This window comes from Saccostrea echinata, unplaced genomic scaffold (assembly GCF_033153115.1).
Source record: "Saccostrea echinata isolate AGI-Se365-2 ecotype Australia unplaced genomic scaffold, CSIRO_AGI_Sech_v1 ptg000017l, whole genome shotgun sequence".
Lineage (NCBI taxonomy): Eukaryota > Metazoa > Mollusca > Bivalvia > Ostreida > Ostreidae > Saccostrea > Saccostrea echinata.
Window position 1 is genome coordinate 3,209,139 of NW_026889766.1, and position 24,301 is coordinate 3,233,439.

A 24,301-nucleotide genomic window follows, 5' to 3' on the forward strand; every position below is an offset into this window, starting at 1 on the left:
AGTACAATATTTATCTTTGCAGTGAGTCCTATAAATAATCCTATATAAATTTTCGAATCTCTTCATCTGCAGTCCTGGTGATTATCCACCATTTCAATAAATTCAATATTTATCTAATGTTTCCAAGAAAAGAGATTCTCAGATTAACTGAACTGTCATAACGGCTGCTAAGAAATTGTTCAACCTTGTTTTAAAGCTGTGTATAGATTTTAACACTTAAAAAAAAAAAAAGTCGATCTTAAATTACTGAATTATTATGTATTTAACCAAAGTTCTACTTTTTAATATAATGGAAATTTGCTTAAAAAAGCAATTGCAATAAGATATTTGTCAGGAAGGTTTAAGGAAGAACAAAGTTGCCTGCAAATCCGTAGCCATCATTAGAGCGATGACCATAGACAATTAGAGCAAATTTTGAATCATCAGTTGTTGTTACAATGTAAGTGCCCTTTTGAACTTCAAAGGTACGAATGTTGAACGTTGTCTTCAGGAGTGCATAATTCTGATACACTCGAGTAAAGTTATCAGCAGTGATGCCGTTTATTCGCAGGTAATTCGTGGATTTTATTGGAAGGATCACTGAAATAAAGTTTTCCTTGTATCCATCAGGTATAGTGATCTTGTAGTAGTCGACAAATTGATTAACACCGGGTATGACTGTCATGTAACAATCATATGTATGGGATCCCATTGCAAAACCAGTAACTAAAATCGGTTTTTCGGAAACTAAAACCGTTGTTTCGTTTGAAGCCACTGTCAGGTTCTTAAATTCCTTTCGATTCAAACGAAACCTTGACAGCTTGTTACCAGTGCTATGTTTAACAAAAGTCATATTTTCACTTATAACCTGAATCAATGTCCTAGCATTGTTATAAAACGGAGGAACTATATACTGATAATCTAATTCATTGGTCGGTGGCAACTGTGTTAACATATGATCGCACCCAGCCCGCGAATCTAATTTCTGACATCGATTCCCAGAAAATACTGGTATCCCTTTTGTAGAGGTGATAAATGTTCCACTAAGATCTGTGGTATGACGAATTTGAAATGTTTCAAGTCTTTGTAAATTTATTGAGAAAACATCACCATTTCCATACGTTCTTCCAAAAAGATTAACTCGAGAGTTATCATTCATTTTAAAGAAAACATTTACGGTGGTTTCGTCATACAGAGCTCCAAAGGCAAACTGACTAAAATCCCACTGTGTATCCCATGGCTCAGTTGAAGACACAATATATTTGGTGGAAAGCTTATTCGTTGGAATTATCAGTGTCTCATCGTTTGTATCATGAAAAAGGCTGTCAAATATAGTAACCGTTGATAGTTCTGATGTCTGTAAGATAAGCCCTTTGGGTTCAATCTCCATATATCCACAAGTCAGATCATGAGGAAGAGTGACCATGGAACTAGAAGCAATATTTATTGTCCTGTCAACTGATGATTTAATGTTTGCATTGAGGTTCTGAGAACTTCTTATCTCGACCTCTGTTTCTTTGTCTGTTGTGATATAAATCGTTAAGTCTCCTGTGGGTTTGTAATTGCGCATGAATAATATCAGGAACTTGGTCCCTCTGCTACCTGTAATATAAAATAATTGCCTAAAATGTACCGAGATATTGAAAAGGTAAACAGTTTATGGAAAGATTCTTTCATAACTTAATACATGCTCAAAAACATTCGGTATTAGATTGTAACTATCAAGAAGTTTACTGTATCATTCAGCATATTCAATGAATGCGAACATTAAATTTACCCATCTGTAGTGCATCTGTGGTTTATAAACATGTGGAAAAAAGTAATGGGGCTTATTCGAAGCCTTGTCATGTTAAGGTTAGCGTGCCACAACCTTACACGCCAGGGTGTAAACTTTACATAATTCAAAGCACTATAGCAGTAAACTGATTTTTCAAAATGTACGTTCAGAAAATAAACAATTTTTGCAAAGTATCGTTTCCCTGTAATTCATATACAGTGTATATATAATCTTATATAGATTAAATTGTAAGTACCCGACTCTTGCTCTATCATCTTGATCATGTGTATTCACGATGTAGTAAAACATGTATATTAATGAAAAGAGCACAGTCGAAAACATTTGCTCTGAACGGCGCTATTTTACAGGTGTTTTTTTTTTTAGTTTATAAATTGATAAGTATAACTTTTCTATGATAAGTCAAACATCAAAGATCGGTTTTAAGCTGAAAAAAAAAATGATAATATATGTAGACATTTATGATTGCTATCGAGCAAAAAGTACACTGTATCCATATGTTTTTTTAAAGAAACATTACTTTTTTAATGTTATATAAATGAGTAAATTGAAGAAACTTTTTTATCAAAATTAAAAGCAGCAGATAGAACATTGAAAAAAAGAGGATCATGAACCACAACTCATTTAAGTAACTTTATAGTCCTGCTGTTCTTCAGAAGATTTTTTAAAGATTTTTATATCCCCTTGAAAAATCGCGACAACATATTATGTCCTACCTTACCTCTAAGAGGTTTCTAAATCCACAAAGTATGAGGATGATTCTATATTAATATGCCTAACATGGCTTTTCAGATATGAAACAAGATGTGTTTGTGAAACACTGATGCCCCCGTATGGCAGCTTATGGCGAAGGTTAAAGTTTCTTCAAATGCAAGTCAAAATCCAGGCCAAAAGATAAAAAATGTTGATACCCAAAGGAAGGTCTTGTCTCGAGGAATACACCTGTGAAATTTGAAAGACCTAGATACAACTGTTCAAAAGTAATGGCGAAGGTTAATTTTTTTTAAATAAAAGTCAAACGTCAAGGTCAAGGTCAAAGTGGTTGGTATCCAAAGGAAGATCTTGTCACAAGGATTACATATGTGAAGAATGAAAGCCCTAGCACCAACCATTTAAAAGTTATGGCCAAGGTTAAAGTTTTTCAAAAGTAGGTCAAACTCCTAGGTCAAGGTCAAAGGGTCAAAGTGGTTGGTATCCAAAGGAAGGTTTTGTCACAAGGATTACATATGTGAAGTATGAAAGCCTTAGCATCAACCATTCAAAAGTTATGGCCAAGTTTAAAGTTTTTCAAAAGTAGGTCAAACTCCTAGGTAAAGGTCAAAAGGTCAAAGTGGTGGTTGGTATCCAAAGGAAGGTCATGTCACAAGGATTACGTATGTGAAGTATGAAAGCCCTAGTTCCAACCATTCAAAAGTTATGGCCAAGGTTAAAGTTTTTCAAAAGTAGGTCAAACTGCTAGGTCAAGGTTAAAGGGACAAAGTGGTTGATATCCAGAGGAAGGTCTTGTCAAAAGGAATACACATGTGAAGTTTGAAACCCTAAGCACCAACTGTTCAAAAGTGATGGCCAAGGTTAAAGTTTTTCAAAAGTAGGTCAAACTCCAAGGTCAAGGTCAAAAGGTCAAAGTTGTTGGTATCCAAAGGAAGGCCTTGTCACAAAGAATACACATGTGAAGTTTGAAACCCCAAGCACCAACTGTTCAGAAGTTATGGCCAAGGTTAAAGTCTCATAAAATTTTGCAAAAGTGGGTCAAACTCCAAGGTCAAGGTCAAAAGGTCAGTTATGATGGTACCCAAAGAAAGGTCTTGTCACAAGGAATACACATGTGAAATATGAAAGTCATAGCTCCAACCAATCAAAATTTGTGGGCAAGGTTAAAGTTGACAACAGACAGACAGACAAACAGACAAACGGACAAACAGACAAACAGGACAAAAACAATATACCCCCGGGATCTTTCGATCCGGGGGCATAAAAAAAATTCTTTTTCTGTACACATGTTTAATCTAAATTTGATTAAAGGTTTCTTAAAGAAAAATCCGTATGTTATTCAAAACGGCACTTTTATCTCCTAAAATGGTTGTCCCCATGCTAACCACAGGGTTTTAGAGTCTACCTCAGGAAGCTCCCACATTAGTTTCTTCATTATGAGTTTAGGGTTCTTGCGAAGATGTTTCTAATATATTTCAATGTAAAACTTCCATCCCCTACTATGGCCCACCTCCAACCCAAGGGGTTACGACTTTTACAATTTAGAATCTACACTTCCTCTGAAGCATTTCACATAAATTTCTAGCCCAGTGTTTTGTAAGAAGTAAAAATTTAATAATTTTTCTGATATACTTCGGATTAAAATGTCATTCCCTTTTGAAGCCTCGCTTTACCCCCGGGGGTGGTGAGGATGGGGGGGGGGGTGATTTTACCTATGTTTTACGTTTTCTGGCCCGGTGGATCTAGCTAGAGAAGATGTTTTAATTACTCTACCTTCTCCTTGCCTTTTCTTGATTATATCCCCTTAGAAGCTGGCTTGACTATTCATTTGATTAATTTAGAATTCCTTTTACCCAAGAACGCTTTGGCTTAAATTACCCAGAGGTTCTGGAGAAGATGTTAAAAATGTTAAAATTTAACAGACGGATGTACAGACAGACGCACAGAAAGAACGCCGGACAACGGGTGATTAGAAAGCTTTCGGCTTAGGTGAGCTTTAAAGTAAAGATGATTTAAAACTTGGAAATGAGATTTAAAAAATTGAATGAAATTAAATTGATGGACTTCTACGTGAAAAAACTAAAAAGTATATAATGGTTTTAAGTCAATCTAAATAATGATTACATATATAGTAAAAATAAATATAATAATTATTAACAAGTTGATACCCCCTTGTTTTCATTTGTCCGTTCTAGTCGGTATGGCAATTAAATCTTATTCAATGGATTAATAAATGCATTCTTGACAAATGAACTATGTTCAGCCTCTCTCAGCTATCACGCAGTTTGCGTCAGGTGTGAGCCAATTTACTCTTAAGTTTGCCCTAAGAATCATAAGCAGGTATGGCATCATATGCATCTTTCTATTTCATCCGACATTGTTTAGAAGAGAAGGTAAAAACGATTATTCTGTACATGAAATTTTCTAAGTAAAAGCCTTTTTTTCAGCTTTCCTATTGATGTGCATCATTAAACCGCGTTCATTAGTTTAATAGCATGGTTTTGGACAGACAAGTCCACTGCTGATGAAAAATAGGATTAGGAGAAAGTGCATATCGTTCGTTTTTCTCGGAAATACGTGTTATATGTTAACTTTTTTTTTTATTGAATCAATGCGATGATGGATTAATTTTTTTTAAGTTGTTGAATGATTCAGCTCCCATGAGTACATTCTGTACTTTGATACTAACGTATTCAGAAAGCATACCGATCTATAATTTCATGCAAATGGTAAAGAAGTTCGTTTTTAGAGTCTGTAGGTTTTAATTATTTTTTGAATAGGTTCGCAAATACTCAACTGAAAGGTGCATTTCTACATACCTGTAGATGTTTTAACCTTGGTACTTGCTGTTGTTTGGATTTTTGTCTTCATTGTTGTAGTAGTCATTATTGATAAGGTTCCATTGCCTCCTTATTAAGAAAAATAGCAATAAAAGTAACAAATTCTTATACACACAGACGGCGTCTCTTCACCAAGACCTCCTCAAGACAAGCAAAAATGTTTACACAATATTAAAAATAAAGTCAATGCCCTATAATTAACTTTTTTCAAAGCAATTGGGTGAATTATAAAGATATAAAACAATGTTCGTGCAAACGTTTATTTAAACAATATATTTTTGGGGTAGAGCCAACAAGGACCCCTAAAAACAGAGTTGGGTTCAAATACCGAGGAGGAGTGAGCATCACCTGTATGCCAGGCACACATTCTACTAAATTAATGTCATTCAATATATCTTTTTTTTTAAATAAAAGTATTGGTTATGCTAATTGTAATGAACACATTCGCTTGGCTCGTGATGTAATGAAAAATGAAAAATAAAATCCAGGACAATTGTTATTCAATGCATGTATTTTAAATTAATTGACCCAGTGTCTGTTCTTGGCACATCATAATGAAAAGGTAACCTGATGTTCCATATCGTATTACTTTCAAATCAGCTTAATTTCCGTCGGAATATTTTTTTCCCTTTAAGATGTAAAATGAAGACACATATATTTGATTGTCTACGTCAATTCTAAGCAGGTTTTTTCTTCATGTAACTTTCGCACCAACGTCAAACGTCAAACTTTTTTTTCAGAGTGAACACGAGAATGAAGGTGTAAACAATCAAAGAGTTTGATGCTAGTAACCAGAGGCCATGCGTCTGTATAAATTATCTACAAGGATTTAAAGTAAAGAATTATTCAAAAGGTTCAACATGAATTTCTAAGTGTAAAGGGTTTGAGGACGGATAATGTCAATTTAAATTTAGAGCAACATTAAAAGTCATTAATACAAATTTTGAACAAAAAATAAAATATGCAGGGCAGGTACGGGGTTATAAATACGGCGCAGATAGAGACAGCAAACCAGTGGTCAGTTGGATTGTGTCTCTTTCTGGTTGTATTTATACAGGTAAGATAATTTTCTAGACTTGCGTGCTTATTGTAAAATGGGTGAAATTTTCTGATTTCTCTATTTATTTACAGGTTAATATATACATTTTAATTTAATAGTAATGTTTGTTATAATGTTTATTATATTGTGTATATTTTGTAATTGTTAATATCAAAAATGGATTGTTAATTTAATAAAGAGTGGTCAGCTGGCTTGTCTCTCTTTCTGGTTACATTTATACAGGTAGGGAAAAACAGGACCACACGCCGTAACCTGTGATGCGCTATGGACTGGAAGGGAATACTTGGAAAAGTAGATTCAGACTGCAGCCTCATTTTGAGACATAAAGAAAAACAAAATTAAACAACTAACTGGTCAATCTGCTCAAAACGAGGAAATTGAAGTAGAAGGAGTGTACCTCCTTGGCACAAAAAACCTCTCACATGCAAAAACCGTACACAGATCATTGAGTTGTTATTCAGTAACAAGATAAATTATATGGACAAGAAGAACAATTTTCCTAAGAAGCAGTAAATCACTATTATTTTTTATAATAGGTGTATTGAATTATGAGTGTTTATTTTTGTTTGATTTACATTTCACTTTGTTGGGATGTCGGGAAATTCTAAGAAGCAAGCGACTCCCGTTCAATTTCAGATTATTTTCTCAATACATGTACAAATATTTATTCAGTGCAAGAATCGTTTGTAGGATTCTTATTCGAAAATTATTCAATTTTAAACATGCCCCTCGATTGGTCAAGATGTCAATTATATTGTTTGAATCCAGTATGAATAGCAGATATCATTCCAAATGTTAAAATTAGAAGGAAAAAACTCGGGTAAAACAGCAGACAGATGCTAATGGGTAGTGTAAAAAATTTTGTCTATTCCTTTTTTTTTTCTAAATATAAAGACAGACAATTTGTGAATTGTAATTAACTCATTAAAGGGCATTAAGTCGATGCACTGCATGTTAAAGCAATATTCAACAAAAATCATTAAAAAAGAGAGAAAAACTTCTATCAGCATGTGGTATTAAAACTGCTGGGTTTCTTTTTTATTATTAAGAACAAACACACTTTTTTTAGTCCCATCAATGAACATTTTTATATTTTTATTTATTAAACAGGATGAAAATTATAAACAAATGAGTTATAGTTCACATGCATTTAACGAACGTACGGACAGATAATCAGTGGTGATTGGATGCAATTGTGTGTGCGCCAAGGGGGGAGCTATAAAGTTAAATGACAGTCGAAACTTGCAATACATGTAGTTAACATGAATTTAATGGCATATATACTAATCAAAATTTCAAAGTCCCCTCGCAAGTTTTTGCTTTATTATGATTTTATGTTAAATTATTTTCAAAATATAAATTAATAACTTCAAAGGATGACAGATTCGAATGTCCCTGAAACATTACAAGTGTAGATAACAGGACAAAAAAAACATTCAGGGCCTCGTCCTAGACCGTGAATCTTGTCCTCTCGGTGGAATTTCACTATCCCACACTCATAGTAATGAATGATTCTATTAATCTTAAAAAGCAACAAGATCTAATCAAGTATTACTAAAAATGGATGGAGTAAGTATATGAGTAACTTTTAAAAAAATGTCGACTTATATTGTATTATATGAGAGAGAGAGAGAGAGGGGGGGGGGGTATAAGGAAACATAGATATATTGATTTAGACAAAGAATTGATAAACACATATATTTCAATATTTTTAATGCATATCATTTTGCAATAACTGGTCAATCAAGATGATTGTCAAAGTCCCTGAACACTTTATCATATCTAATACGGAAATTTCTACTAGTTTCAAGCAACATTGGCCATGCATTTTTACTTAAGAATAACTTAATATACTTCAGTACCTGTCTTAAGATTAAGACAATTCTTAGGAATTTTTTAAAGATAAGATACAGTTGTACTTTCGAAAACTGCGCTAAGACGTAAAATGCGTTCTAAATATATCTTAGGAGGATTCTTATTCCTGAGATAGCTTCGTTAACATGCCTGCAGATCCTTGATTTAGACAATTTTAATCTGGCTGCACAATTAAAAAAAATTACACATTATGGAAATGCTTGCAAATTAAAGGTTGCTTGAAGAAAAATTCCCTATATAATTCTAAACGACACTTTTATACCCTTAACTGGGTGTCCCCACGCTAACCACAGGGTCTATAGAGTCTACCTTACAGTACCAACCAGACACAACCTAACACCAGAGCGAACCCAAAGTGCACCGCGGGTTTGCTTTCTGGGTTCGCTCGGGGTCCGCTACGGACCCGCTTTCAGAAATAGTTGAGACATATTGTACACGTAAAATGCTGAGTTTTCATTTTTAGCAGTTTACATTTAAGCTAGGTTGTCGTCCATTACATGTACATTAATGTCGTGATAATCACTAAAAATTCTCACACAGTGTAAGTTGAGTTTCGTTTTTACAATTCATTTAATTTAATTTTATGCTAGAAATCATTGTTTTACAAGGCAAGTTTAACGGAAAATTTATCACAAAAAAAAAAAAATCATAATAATAATAAAAATAAAAACAAACAAGCAAACAAACAAACAAAAAAAAAAAACAAAAAAACAATAACAACAACTTATAATTGTTCCCCTGATAAGAATATATTGATCAATTTTTTTAAAGTTATTTTCAAATAAATGATCATTTTAATAGTGTGTGTTCTTTACTGGTTCATGACACCCCCCTCCCTCCCCCCACTGCATACATACTGGAGCAGCATATTAAACAAAATTCTAAATGTATAAAAGTACATAAAATGAGAAAGAAAACAAACAAACAAGAAATAAAAAATTGTTAACTCCCATGATTCAGAAAATGAAATTTAAATAATAACGCCCGATGATTTTTTTTTACTTTCTATGAGTCCCCCCCCCCCCCTTTCTCGAATTGTTTTCTTTGGACCTGTTGAAGCAATTTTAATTTCAAATAATATACTGTGCTCCTCTCTCTCTCTCTCTCTCTCTCTCTCTCTCTCTCTCTCTCTCTCTCTCTCTCTAGTAAAACTATTTTACTGTACCTGAAATTGATGTGTTCGGTCTCCGCGCCATGACATTGTTCTCGTTTCATTAAGTGCATTCAGGTGGCAGCAAATTACATGAACATATACTCTTCATGCAACGTATCAAAGAACTAAGACGTTTCCAAATTCAAAAATCAGAAAAACTTTAATTGTATTTCTCATTGATCACGTGCCCAGACGGGGTAACTTTAGGGATTCGAAGGGTTTATGGAAGGTTTGAATGTAGGAAGGGGGGGGGGGGTATATACTCAGGTATACCGTGATTATGGATACAGTATACATCCAAGTGTCAGTTAAAAATAAAATTGTAATTGCTCTTTACACCCGCAAGATCTCCGAAACAGGTGGATGTTTACCGACACGTGATAACCCCGGCTTCACTTTGAAACTATCATTATTTAAGTGTTAGAATTAAATTGTTATGACAATTTAAAAAAGTTCAAGTACAGGTACCTATGTAATGGAAAAATACATGTACGTTTTCGTATCAACGTATTTTTGTAAGTTCAATTTACTAATGTTGATATACAAGGTACTATGTACGTGAACTTTTCAAGTCCAAGTACAAAACAATATACAATGTACACGTGAAGTTTTTTTTATATATATAAAGTTTTTCGAAAACTTCATGTAGTATATGAAAGAGGTTTGTGTACATTTACACCTGTACTTATACGTCGACGTGAAAGAAAGTGAAAAGTATTTTTTGTGGTTTTTGGGCTGACTTGCAAGTAGTTACAAAATTTCAAACATTAGGTCTTCATGTATGACAACTAGAATTGAAAAGATAATCTTTCCCTATATACATGTATTTAAATCAAGCTTTACATTATTTTTTTTTTTTTTTTGTAAAAGATTAATCAAAATAATACCATAGAAATTTAAAAAATGAGATTTTTTCCTAATCTAAGATTGGACATACATGTACATTTATGCTGTACATTTAATTAACAAGATCGATAAGTTTGATGTTCATCTGGATTTAAAGGAAAATGTGAATTAGAATAATAAAAATAAAGTAATTGAATGAAAGCACGTACATGTACATGTTCTTGTACAAAATCTTGAGATGATGAAATGCTATAATTTGTCAAAGACCATTTTTTTTCTTTCATATTTTAGTAACATTGTAATAACCATTATTGTCTTTTGATTCTTTTATACATTAAAGGGCGTATTGTCTGATAAATTTATTTTATTTCATTTTAATGTGTGATAAATTTATTTTATCTTATTTTATTATTATTTTATAAAGAAAATAAATATGTAAATATAACATGCTACCTGGATAATCAAAATATAAATATAATTTTTTTTTCATCATGTTAATAATAGTTTCAAACTATACATAAACAGGCATTACGTGTACAATGTTTTGATTTACATCGAATAACAAACAGGCATGCCGATTGGTCGATGCGCTGACTGGTTAACACGTCTTTTCGCTAATCCTATTTGACAGCTCTGTTGCGCAACACCGAACGCGCGTTCGCTTTCTGGGTTCGCTACTGAATTTGGGGTTCGCTTTCGGCGTTCGCTCTGGATCCTCTACGGGTCCGCTGCGGGTTCGCTCCGCTTTAGCGGACCCCAAGCGAACCCGAAGCTAACCCAGAAAGCGAACCCTGGTGCCCTTTGGGTTCGCTTTCTGTTGGGTTGTGTCTGGTCGGTACTGTACCTCAGGAAGCTCTCACAAAAGTTTCTTCATTTTTAGTTCTTGAAAAGATTTTTCTCATATAGATTTTAACGTAAAACTTCCATTCCTTACTATGGCTCACCTTCAACTCCAGGGGTTGTGACTTTAACAATTTAGAATCTACACTTCCTCTGGAGCATTCAATATAAGTTTCATGTTTTTTAGCCCAGAGTTTAGCAAGAAGTAAATAATTCATAATTTTTCTGAGATACTTATGATTGAAATATCAATTCCTTTCAAAGTCTCGCCTTACAACCAGGGGTCATAATTCGAGAAAAATTAGAATTAACACTTCCTCAGGAAGATTCCAAGTGTTTTGCGTTTTCTTGCCCAGTGGATCTAGAGAAGGTATTCTAATTACTCCGTCTTCTTCTTGCCTTTTCTTGATTTATCTCCTCTCAGAAACAGGCTTTGCTCTTCATTTGATTAATTCAAGTTCCTTTTACCCAAGAACGCTTTGTGCTATCTTTGGCTTAAATTGGCCCAGTGGTTCTGGAGAAGTTAAAAATGTTAGAATTTAAGAGACGGATGTACAGACAGACGGAAGGACAGACGCTGGACAATGGTGATTTGGAAAGCTCAGCTGAGTTTTCAGCTTAGGTGAGCTTTAAAGTAAAGATGATTTAAAACTTGTAAATAAGATTGACAAATTGAATGAAATTAAATTGGACTTATAAGTGAAAAGAGGCAAAAAAGTACATTATAGGGTTTAAGTCAAACTAAATAATAAATACCGACATGTAAACATTATAATAAACATAAAAATAATTATTAACAAGTTGAAACCCCCTTTTTTCATTTGTCCTTTATAGCAATCAAATCTTATTCAATGGATTACTAAATGCATTCTTGACAGATGAACTATGTTCAGTCTCCTTCAGTTATCATGCAGTTTGCGCCAGGTGTGAGCCAATTTACTTTGACGTTTGCCCTAAGAGTCATACGCAGGTACACAGGGAAAAGTGGCTCACATGATATTCATTTGATTTTTATTTTACTTGAAAATTATGCAAAAATCATGAAAATTGTACAAATATGTGAATTGGTTTGTACGCTATTCACATGATTATTTTAAGAACATTCATGTGATTTTTTCTTTGCACGATATCTATGCGATATGATCTTCATGTAAAATTAATATGAAAGTTATGTCAAAAACGCATGAATTTTTCGCATAATTTTCATGTGATATTGTCTTTTTTTGTTTCTTTCTCATGCAAAGAATTCACATCAAATGCATGCAAATTTGATATAAACTTTATGCGAGCAACTTTTTCCTGTGTATGGTATATACAGCTTTGTATTTTATCCGACGTTTTATAGAAAAAAGTAAAAAAAAAAAATTGTACATGGAATTTTCTAAGTAAAAGCTTTTTCAGCTTTCCTTTTAATGTACAACATTAAAGCGCATTTAATATTTCAATAAATAAATACCTTGCCTAGATGGACAAGGCCATAGCTGCTGAAAAAAAGGGGTTAAAGGTTAGGACAACGTGCATACCGTTCCTTTTTAACTCTGAAATACATGTTATAGGTTTTAACTGAATCACTACATTGTACCATGGTGGATTTATATTTTTAAGTTATTGAATGGTTCAACTCCAACGAGTACATTCTGTACTTTGACCTTTAGCAGTTAGATAATACAAACATATTCAGGAAGCATATCGATCTATATTTTCATGCAAATGGTAAAGAAGTTCGTTTTTAGAGTCGCAAATACTTAACTGACGGGTAATTAGCTTTCGGCTTAGGTAAGCTTTAAAGTAAAGATGGTATAAAACTTGGAAATGAGATTAAAAATCTGAAGGAAATTAAATTGATGGACTTCTACGTGAAAATAAAAATAAAAAGTATATAATGGTTTTAAGTCAATTTAAATAATAATTATATATATATAAACATTATAGTAAAAAATAAATATAATAATTATGAACAAGTTGATACCCCCTTGTTTTCATTTGTCCGTTCTAGTCGGTATGGCAATTAAATCTTTTTCAATGGATTAATAAATGCATTCTTGACAGGTGAACTATATTCAGCCTCCCTCAGCTATCACGCAGTTTGCGTCAGGTGTGAGCCAATTTACTCTTAAGTTTGCCCGAAGAATCATAAGCAGGTAAGGCATCATATGCATCTTTCTATTTCATCAGACATTGTTTAGAAGAGAAGGTAAAAACGATTATTCTTTACATGAAATTTTCTAAGTAAAAGCTTTTTTCAGCTTTCCTATTAATGTTCATCATTAAACCGCGTTCATTATCTTAATACCATGGTTTTGGATGGACAAGTCCATTGCTGATGAAAAATAGGATTAGGAGAAAGTGCATATCGTTCGTTTTTCTCTTAAATACGTGTTATATGTTAACTTTGTTTTTTTTTATTGAATCAATGCGATGATGGATTGATTTTTTTTAAGTTGTTGAATGATTCAGCTCCCATGAGTACATTCTGTACTTTGATACTAACGTATTCAGAAAGCATACCGATCTATAATTTCATGCTCATGGTAAAGAAGTTCCTTTTCAGAGTCTGTAGGTTTTAATTATTTTTTGAATAGGTTCGCAAATACTCAACTGAAAGGTGCATTTCTACATACCTGTAGATGTTTTAACCTTGGTACTTGATGTTGTTTGGATTTTTGTCTTCATTGTTGTAGTAGTCATTATTGGAAAGGTTCCGTTGCCTCCTTATTAAGAAAAATAGCAATAAAAGTAACATATTCTTATACAAGAAATCTTGATCAGCAAAGACGGTGTCTCTTCACCAAGACCTTCTCAAGACAAGCAAAAATGTTTTAATTTATTAATGTTTTAAAATCGGTACCTGTCGTTGGTATTGTAGAGCGTAGTTTTCCATTGGTATTGTCGTCTTTGAAGAAAATGTCCTTACATCACCTAATATTAATGATAAAATATGTATATCATATAACGAAAGAATAATTTGTCGTGCAGACCAACGAACTTTCTGATTGTCATCGTTCACAATATACAAAAAAAATGTCATTTTCAAACCATTCATGCAACATATATTGCACGATTACTGATAAATCAGGATTTATTTTTATATTGCACAACTACTGATCAGTCAGGATTTATTTTTATACTGCAGGACTACTGATCAATCAAGATTTATTTTTATGTTGCACAACTACTAATCAAACAGGATTTATTTTTATGTTGCACGACTAATGAATAATCAAGATTTATTCGTATATTGCATGATTACTTACCAATCAGGATTTATTTTGATACTGCACGACTGCTGTTCAATTAGGATTTAATTTTATTAACTAAGTTTATATCATCAAATGTCGTACACACCATATTTATTTAAAAAAAGAAAAAAAAAGATCTATGAGTAATGGCACGGCTTTGATGAGTTACAGTACGTTTCAGTATGAAATATTTAAATATGTATATAAAAGGGGATAATTGAATAATTTGTTGGAAGCAGCAGAATATTGAAATAAGTTTAAAAAATACTCAGTAAGTCAGAATTATTCAAAAATGGGTTGAGAGAGTAACTGATATATTAAAAAAAAGATAATAACAAATGATAAAGAAATGGTTTAATATCACTTTTCTACACTAGACAAAATTGCTAAAGCACCACTTAAATAAATTAATATTTTTCTTTCCAAAATTTGTTTATGATGTTTTTGATATAATTATGTTACTTTAATACAAAATGAGGCATTGAAACTGATAAATAACAACAATGTTTACTGAAACGTGACCATTTCATAGAAAAAATTTAAATCATGTCCATACTTTTTTTGATGGAATAAATTTCTATTTCTCTTTGTGGTAGTGTTCTTTATGTTTGTACTAATAAAAAACTCAGGGAAAAAGTAACACAGTATGCGGCGTTTAACACTTGAAGAGGGTGATGAGGCAGTCAGTATGGTGTCTGCATTGTGAAAAATTAAAACAATTAAATAATCATTCATTCCTCTATTGAAAAATTGTTACAAATGAATCAACAATCATAAGAATGGTTAGTTTAGATAGCGACAACATTAAATAAGCACCACACAATAATTTCAAGATTGTTCCACAAAATTGGGGTAACCGGAAGGTGGGTGGATTTGGAAGGGACACCATGGCACAGGATGACTATTCAGCGATATGGTAGTCAATCAGGATATATTATTTGATTTTTAAATGGGAGACTATTTCCGTTGCAACCCTACGGACCACCATCGGTGATCGCCAACTTCATATCTTGGCAAAAACGGTGCACAGTCGGGAAATTGGTTTTCGGTCAAGAAGGTCATTTAAGGATCTTATCATGACACAAAGACATTTCTCAATCCAACTGTTTTGGAAAAAAATGACATATATTATATACTAGTACCGATCAGGCATATGGTCAAATCACAAGTAAGAATAACGAGTGGTGCGTTAGCAATTTTGTCAAGTGTATACTAGACAATGTATTTGTTAAATGCACTTCCCATTTAAAACCAAATATATAATGATGGTCAATATCAATATAACAATGGTTTGCTGTCCTTGAGAAGATTTTTTTTAATAACAAAAAGCCTGCTCTTCAATGTAGCGTGGAGATTGGATGTATAAAGCGTAGGAAAATGATATGTTTTGATGTTATTGATTACAGAACTTTTTTGAAATTTCAAATTTCTATTTTTTTTTTTTTTTTTTTTTTTTTTTTTTTTTGAGTCTTTAAGTATCTTCGTTCGAATTTTACCACTTCCTGAATATGTTGTAAAGCACCAAGTCTCCGATCAAATGAGGACTACGTATCCAAACGATCACTTTCATTACATATAATTATGCAATTCTCATTTTAGAGAGAACGGTAAAAAATAAAGCTGAGTAAATGATTTTATAAGGACGTCAACCCGTATATATTTTAATATTCAAATAAGACCAATGGTTTTCGTAATATGTTCTATTAAACTTTGTCATATGTCTCGGAGAATTGCAATCTTTATGAAGAGATAGATTTTGCGACTATTTTGCATTTTCGAGACAAGCATGCATAATTTCTTGGATGCAGATTTAGGAATAACGTGTTGGTTTCCAGGTAAACAGCGAGTATCTTGTTGTAAATTTTATTTATCATTTTTTCAATAATTTTTTATCATATTTTAGGCGTCACAAATATTTGATATTTCTGGAGCCTTTAAAGATGGCTTATTTTCCTGAAAAGAATCAAGGAGCAGAGAATTTTGATACGTAAATGAAATTATTATATAATCACATGAATATTACTATAAGATTTTCATAAAAATGTACAGGAATTAAGCATACTCACATTGTGATAACATTTTCTTTATAGCAGAAAGTTCTTCCTCAAAGCTTTTCATTTTTACATCTTGGTCTTTAACATGTTGTTGCAAAAGACTGAGCACTGTTTGAAGAATGTCTGATTCATTTCTTCTTATGGCTGTAGGAGATGGCCATTGATCACAACGAGAACACGTCACGAGTATATTTAGAAAGAAGACCCGCAGCCAAAACGTCTTGTTCGTCTCCATTCCAATTATTTATTTCTTTTCACATCTAAAGCTAAACAAAAAGGCCTATGTTATGACTTATTATTAAATATGTTTTTTTTTTCTTACAGGGTAATAGAATGATAATTATTGAAGAAAACCTGATGAAAATATAAAGAAAATTGATACACATAATGGATTATATTTATTTTTTTCTAAGAAACATGGTATACTATCAAAAAGAAAAAGGGTTATTGATAGTGTATCAACACTTTATGCACTCATGTGGTTTCAAACTTAAAAAAAAAGAAAAAGAATTGAGATGAAGAGTTTTGTCAACGGTAATATATCTGTGTATGAACTGCGTATATAATGGACTATCACGTGCCTATAAAGTTTACAAATCAGGATCTAACATTCACCTCTAAACAGGATAGCTGTTTTATACGAATACAGTATCAAGGATATCCAAATTGAATAAAATAAACAGAATGACTACGCCAACTTTAAATAATGTTTGCTTGCCCACTCCAATCTCAAGTTAGAAAGAAATTGGTCAGTAGGTAGGCGGGATATTTCCCCCACAAATTTCAATATACATTTTAACGGGATAAAAAAAATCAAAAGTAAAAGAAAAACGTGCAGAACATGGGAAAAGTCTACTAAAATCTTTAAAATATCTTCTATAAAAGGTCAGAAATGAGATCTCACTATTTGTTATACCTAATTAATTTTTAGTTATGACCTAAAGAGTTTCAACCGTATGAGAATCGCAAAATAATAAGACTTTTCATTGAAAATTTCCATAAAAAGTTACATTATTTAGTCAACATTTGGCTTTAATAAACCATTTATGCATTGGAAATTGTATTACTTAACACATATACAAAATATGTTTGAACAATCATACTTGCTAGTAAATAAGTATAGGTCTAAATTTGAAGCCCTTTGTTGTGAATGTGTCACAATTAACATATTGCTTGAATATTTTTCTATTTCCTTCCTTTTGATTTGCTTAAGGGGATTGTTAGAGTGTCGTTATTGTTTATATCTCGTAAATGCAGTTTGTTACTTGGTTTATGTGTCCGTTTTTATGAGGTCAAAGTTTAAAGTGTATTTTTAATCCTCCATTTTCGTTCTTATCCGCCTTTTGTGTGTAGTTTTAGAAAAGGAAGTAAGTTTTGCAAATTAAGTTAATCAGAAAACTGAGACGAGATTTAGATCGTGCAAATAAAATAATTAATAAGTTTTGAAATAGAGATTGAATAGAGAAATAGAGATAGAGAGGTTAGTTGTGTAAACGAAAGGTAAAGGATAGAGTTATGGAACAGTTTAAAACCAGAGTTGTATATTCAGGAAAGGATAAGAGACAGTCGCAACACCCTTCACAGTATAAAGCGAGGTCTCTGTGTGAGTGATAAATTCTCAAACGGGACGTAAAACAACATATAAATAAACAATCATTCAACTTGTCTTCCTCCCGAAAAAAAGCCAAGTCTTACGAAAACTAATTCGTTCTATCCATTGCAAGATCGAAAAATAAATCGTCCAATCAATTCTATTTTTCGTAGAAATTTACATGATGCGAAAAGTAACCTTTTACAACTTTTGAAAACATCGGCTAGGCAGGTACTGTGAATTAAGAAACTAGAAATTTGCACATTTCGTCTGTGTCTAAGGTATTTCTGGCAATTTCAAGAATATTAAATGTAAAAAGCACAACTATAGTATGGTGATTATAATCTCTTTGACAATAATGGCCATTAATCTAATTGCTCTGAATGCAGAAGATCTAAATAAAATGCAGTTTAAATGTTACCCTATGTAATTGTAATATTAATTCAAAATTGAGGAAAAAACAGGGAAGTGAAATTTTCTTACGAAATGAAGTATAAAAATTATTCCTTTTCCAGTCATGACAAAGAGCTGAAAAAAACCCCAAAGAAACTAATCTTAGTGTGAAATCTTCCAGTGGCATCTCCGAAAAATGACCCATTAATTAGGTCTTCCGTCTCCAACGAAAGACCCTTCTATTATTGTATTGTTTCTTTTTCACTTTTATTATTATACCACCTTTTCTTTACAATTTTGTGCAGAAGATATCTTCCAAATGGTTCAGTCGATTTTCATGACATCTTCAAAGGTAATGCGTTCTGATCTGAATATGATCCTTTTTTGTTCAAATCCTCAAAATTCACTTCCGGTCGGAAGTTATCGCCCTATAATCGATTTTCAGATGACCATTTTGTCGGCACAAAAACGTAAAAACGGCAAAAGCTAGAGCGCTGAAATTTTCAGCGATTATTGAAAACATGTTGAAGTTTTGCACCTGGGTTTTCAATTTTTCCAAAAAAGCCAGGTATGGAGGCTCGGTAGAGGTCGAAATTTAGGACATTAATCAGAAGTGAATTTTTGAGACATTTTTTATCATATCTCCAAAAATGTGAATATTTTCTTATAACATATTGAATATATAGAAATTGTGTAGAATTTCAAGATCGTTTACATGATATCAAGAAAAAGGGCTGACTTATCACATTAGGGGCCAAGAAGGGCCGAAAGTCTTTAATAAATAACTCTTTAACGATCAACATTTTGTTATACATTACTGAAGCAAAAATGTTTATCATAAAACTCTACAACTACACATTATGATATTTACGTCATACTGTATTTTACATATTTAGGGGCCATAAGGGGCCAGAATACTAAATCTTTAATGCTTTATATCTCGAAAGTGGGAAAGATTTTGATAAGCAATATTGAATAAAAGATGTTCAAAATAATGTTCTGAACAATATGCAACGTCCCAATTAAGGAGTTGAAGGGCCGGCCCCTTAATACTTCTTTTGCAAATATTTTGGAAACGAAAAAGAATTTCTGAATAGTTGTTGAACAAAAAGTGTTCAAAATCCTGACAGTTTGAAAGTGGTATGAAGAAAAAGGGGCTGGACCCTCAAAATAGGGGCTGAGAGGAGCCGAAAGTCTTTGATCAATAACTCTTTAACGATCAATATTTTGTAACTCATTACTGAAACAAAAATGTTTCTCTCAGCAATTTACAACTATATATTATGATATTTACATCATATGTTACATAATTAGGGGCCATAAGGGGCCAGAATGCTAATTTTTTTACGCTTTATATCTCAAAAGTGGGAAATATTTTGATAAGCAATATTGAACAAAAGATGTTCAAAATAATGTTCTAAACAATATACAACCTTTCATTTTTTGCTAAAAGTCCCCATTAAGGAGTTGAAGAGCCTGCCCCTAAATACTTCTTTTGCAAATATCTCGGAAACGAAAAAGAATTTCTGAATAGTTGTTCAATAAAAAGTGTTCAAAATCATAAGAACTTTAAGGTGATATCAAAGAAAAGGGTCTGACCCCTTAAATTAGGGGCCTAGAGGGACCGAAAGTATACAAACAATAGCTTTTTAATGATCAATATTTTGTAATATATTACTGAAGCGAAATAGTTCATTTTCACACTCTTTAACTAAATAGCATGATGTTGACATCATACGTTATGGAATAAGGGGTCATTAGGAGCCAGATTGCATAATCTTTGGTGCAATTTATCAAGAAAGAATGTTTTGATAAACAGTAATGACTAAAAGACGTTCAAAATAATATTCTGAACAATATGCACTCTTTAACTTTTGCTAGACGTTCCCATTTAGGACTTGAAGGGCCGGCCTTTAATGCTTATCCCGAAAACCAAAAAAGAATTTCTGAAAAGTTGTTGAACAAAAAGTGTTCAAAATCATTAAAGCTTTAGGATGATATCAAGAAAAAGGGCTGACCTCTCACATTAGGAGCCAACAAGGGCCGAAAGTCTTTATCTATGACCCTTTAATGATCAACATTTTGTTAAACACTACTGAAGCAAAATTGTTCGTCTGAACAATTTATTTATATCATTATATTTGAACGAAAATCTCAGTCAAATTCTTATCTCATCAAAAATCGGACGGAAGACCCACTCGCTGCTCGCAATGAGATCGGATCTAGTTGTGATTTTTCTTGGTATTGTTAATATCAGTGCGAGGAAATCAGTTATACGTTTATTCAAATAAGACTAATAAATGTACAAAAGATTCGATAAAAATAAAACTGAGGGGTGCAAATGATCAGAGATTTTAATGAAAACAGACAAAATACACAAAACGAAAATATTTCGAAGTGTCAGATACTTCGACTGACAAAGTTTAACGAGTTGAAATTCACATGAACAACAGAAATGTTTGCATACTCTTTTGTTATAACTTTGCTTTTATGCATATTTTAGAGTCAATTATTAAGTGCAGTGGCTTGCATATTTTTTACAAGTGAGAACGATTCAATTTAACTTGAAAACTTTCAAAATCTCTCTTAAGTTTAGTAAATAGAAAACCGAATAAAATAAATGAACTATTTAATGCATTCTTGTTAATGTTGGGCATATAAAAAAGATGAAATTACCTGCAAGTGAATTATTCTCTCTTTCCAAGTATTAAATCTGCTACACAAAGATGTAGTGTTTCACATGATCTTATATAATCTAAACTATGTTCTTGTCGACAAGTGATTCTGCTTAAGGACCCTCTATACACTAGAGGAAAATATTTTTAGGACATTGAGAAAATTATAGTGTGTAAAGGTGTAAGTATTGAGCTTATCTATCACATTTTTAACATAGGGTGCCTTGCATTTACCCCCAGGAAAAATGTTCAAAGACAATGAAGTACTGATGAATATAAATCACTGTTGTTTACTTAAGTGGGCAAAATATATGCAAATGAAGTGTTCTATCTATTCATCTTGGCCTATTAAAGTGTTATAAATGCTTGGTTTGATCACAAATTAAGTAATAAGTTGTACATTTCAATTTATTTTATTCTTGATCAAAGGGCAGATCACTCTATTTGCATAAAAATACCACAAAATCAGAACTCTCTAGTGTGCAGTGTATAGAGGGCTCTTAAGTACATGCTTCACACCACTTAGAATCCCTGTCTGGCACTTAAATATGATCATGACTGTTTTCTTTCGCCTCGAGAGGCCGAAAAGAATGTTTCCTACAGGCTGGTGTTTTTGAACTACTGGAAGCACATTTAAACTTCACGATTTTAATTAATAAGATCTTACAAAAACAGATCTTTATATGATAAAAAAAATTACTATGCAGGTTATGTAATTTTTACTACTTAAATATAAAGTGAATTACAATACCAGTTCTGTAGCACTTATTAAAAAAATCAATTTTTAAATTTCCACGTGTGGAAACACACAAGATATTTTGAACTGACTAAATCAGTGATAAAATATGTTATACTATTAAGCTGAATGTCGTCAATTTTAAAACACGAGTTTTATGAATACTGGTGTTTAGAGATGTAATTAAACTCCTGTAAGTGAAAAGAGACATGAAAATGCTAACAAAAACAAAATGTTTTCATTTTGTTATGCTGTGTCTGTTACTTCTATTAAAATCTCTGACCGATGACGTTATAAATGTTTATCAAATACATTGAGAATTGGTCATGTTATGTAACGAGAGCTTGGTTACGACATGTAAAAAAATACGTAAGTAGGTTTAATAGCAAATACTGCAAAATATTTTGTATGAATTCATTTGGATTTAAATTTGTCTTATAAGAATGTTGATTTATTTTCATCAATTATATCTTCCGGTGGTGACAGTAAGCTTTTTACGTATCCCGGTCGGCCTTTCCTCTATCATTTGTGACAAGAAAAATGCAAAAGAACAACACTAAGCTGGATACTTCAAAACGTGAGATTTGTACAGATGGGAAGCCTGCGTTTTACAATTTTTGGAAAGTACCGCTAGAATTGTGAGGTAAACATAATTTAAAGAAATATCTTGGGTTATGTGTATAAAATGCCAAAACATTAGGAAAGGTTTGGTGCGAATGTTTTGAATAATTATTTTTTCGACCGGACATTAAATAACCGTTATCGGCTGTGGCAGTGCATTAACTGATCTCGAGCTCAATGAAATATATGGAGATAACGAAAGAGTATTCAAGCTCAAAAGTCCATTCAAACAATAAAAATCAGGAGCAGAGCAAACAAAAACCTCTTAAACATCAGAGGTGGGATAAGGTGTCATGGAGGAGGGAACACACGCCATGTGGTAAAGATAGAGATATTACGGAAAGAATTATTAGAAAAATTCAATGTGTACATGATACAGTCCCTGAAACGTTCTACTTTCCCATCTTTCCGTTCGCTCACCGTTCGTTCACCGTTCGTTCAGCGTGCGTTCACCGTTCGTTCACCGTGCGTTCACCGTTCGCTCTCCGTTCACAGTTTTGCGTTCAGCGTTCACCGTGCGCTCGCGTTCACCGTTCACAAAGCGTTCACCGTTCGCTCTTCGTTCGTTCACTTTGCGTTCACCTTGCGTTCAGCGTTCACTTATCGTTCAGTTTTTACTGTCATTCGGAACTCCGAAGTGAATGGACTCATCTTTATTTAAGTACAAATTTACAAATTTTAATAATTAACATATCGTGTTTAAAGAAAAAAGTATCTACAATATTTATTTTTATTATTCTAACTTAGCTGTTAGGTTATTTATTAAATTTATCTGGAAAATAAATGTTGTTATAAGTACATGTATGTACCTATGTGATGCTGAAAAATTAAATTTAAATACGGGCAATATACAGATGCTTCAAGCACTGCAACATTTTGTTGTTATGTTAAAGCCGACAAATCGTTAATGGATAGATAATAACCGCAGTCAATTAATTTACCAACTTCAGCAGAAATACGAAAATATTTATTTCTAACACATTTTTTTTTCTTCAAATAATACAGAAATACATGTTAGAACTAATTCTGAGGATTATAAACAGAACTGCGTTAATTAAATAAATAAATAAATAAATAAACAGTTGATTGAATATCTTTAGAGCGAATTAAATTGATAGTGTGGTTTGAAAAAAAAATTAAATGTAATACATTATAGAATTTTTTTTCTACTTTACATATATAAAGTCTTTAATTAGAGAGAGAGAAATGCCTTTATAACATGATTATCGTTAATATAACCAAAGTGATTCTCCAGGAATGATATTTATATGTTTGCCATTCGATATAATTAAGAGCCCCCCCCCCCCCCCTTTCCCGTAAATCGGTTACTTAGTTAGTATTTTCGGTATTATTTTAATTAACATTTAAATAGAAGTTAATGTGTTTTGTAGCACAAAAACTTCAGTCTCAAAACAAACATGCATCTAAACAAAGTCATTAAACAATAGTAGTTCAAAATATACATGTGCCGGCGGTGATATTTTAAATTGGCAGGGAGTAGGTTTCAAATTCAAGCTGCTTAATCATTCCAAGTGTTTATTCCCAATGTATTTTATTCATTTATAATTATTATTTATTTATTTATTTATTATTTTTTTTTTTTTAGAAATGTTGGAATCAGATCTAGAAATGATAAGAAAATATGTTAAAACTTCTTAGAAATACTTAACACTTTGCCTTCGGTGTGACGAGACTTTCACACCTGCACAGTGTCGAATGAGTTTGATTGACAGGTCAAGCACGTGGACTTCATGTGAACTTGAAGCAGGAAAATAAAAACCGATTACGACTGTAAAACAAATGGATTTGTTGATAAAAATAGTTTCTTTCATTGCCTGGTATATTTAGAAGAAAAAAAAATAAGAATTTTTATTTGATATACATGTAGGTACA

At 32.4% G+C, this 24,301-nt stretch overlaps 1 protein-coding gene across 2 annotated transcripts; it reads right to left on the minus strand.

The window, feature by feature from the left end:
* Positions 1-309: 309 nt before the first annotated feature.
* On the minus strand, positions 310-21,126 carry LOC133189329 (uncharacterized). Of its 2 annotated transcripts, none has more exons than XM_061324719.1 (5): positions 21,053-21,126; positions 16,405-16,658; positions 13,948-14,018; positions 13,721-13,810; positions 310-1,581 (listed from the first exon to the last, which is right to left on the minus strand). In XM_061324719.1, the coding sequence occupies exons 4-5, from the start codon at positions 13,785-13,787 to the stop codon at positions 341-343; spliced, it is 1,308 nt and encodes a 435-aa protein (XP_061180703.1). In that variant the 5' UTR covers positions 13,788-13,810; positions 13,948-14,018; positions 16,405-16,658; positions 21,053-21,126; the 3' UTR covers positions 310-340. The 2 variants fall into 2 exon arrangements, with proteins under 2 accessions (XP_061180703.1, XP_061180704.1); XM_061324720.1 differs by having other exon boundaries at positions 16,405-16,652; positions 21,053-21,090.
* Positions 21,127-24,301: the final 3,175 nt, after the last annotated feature.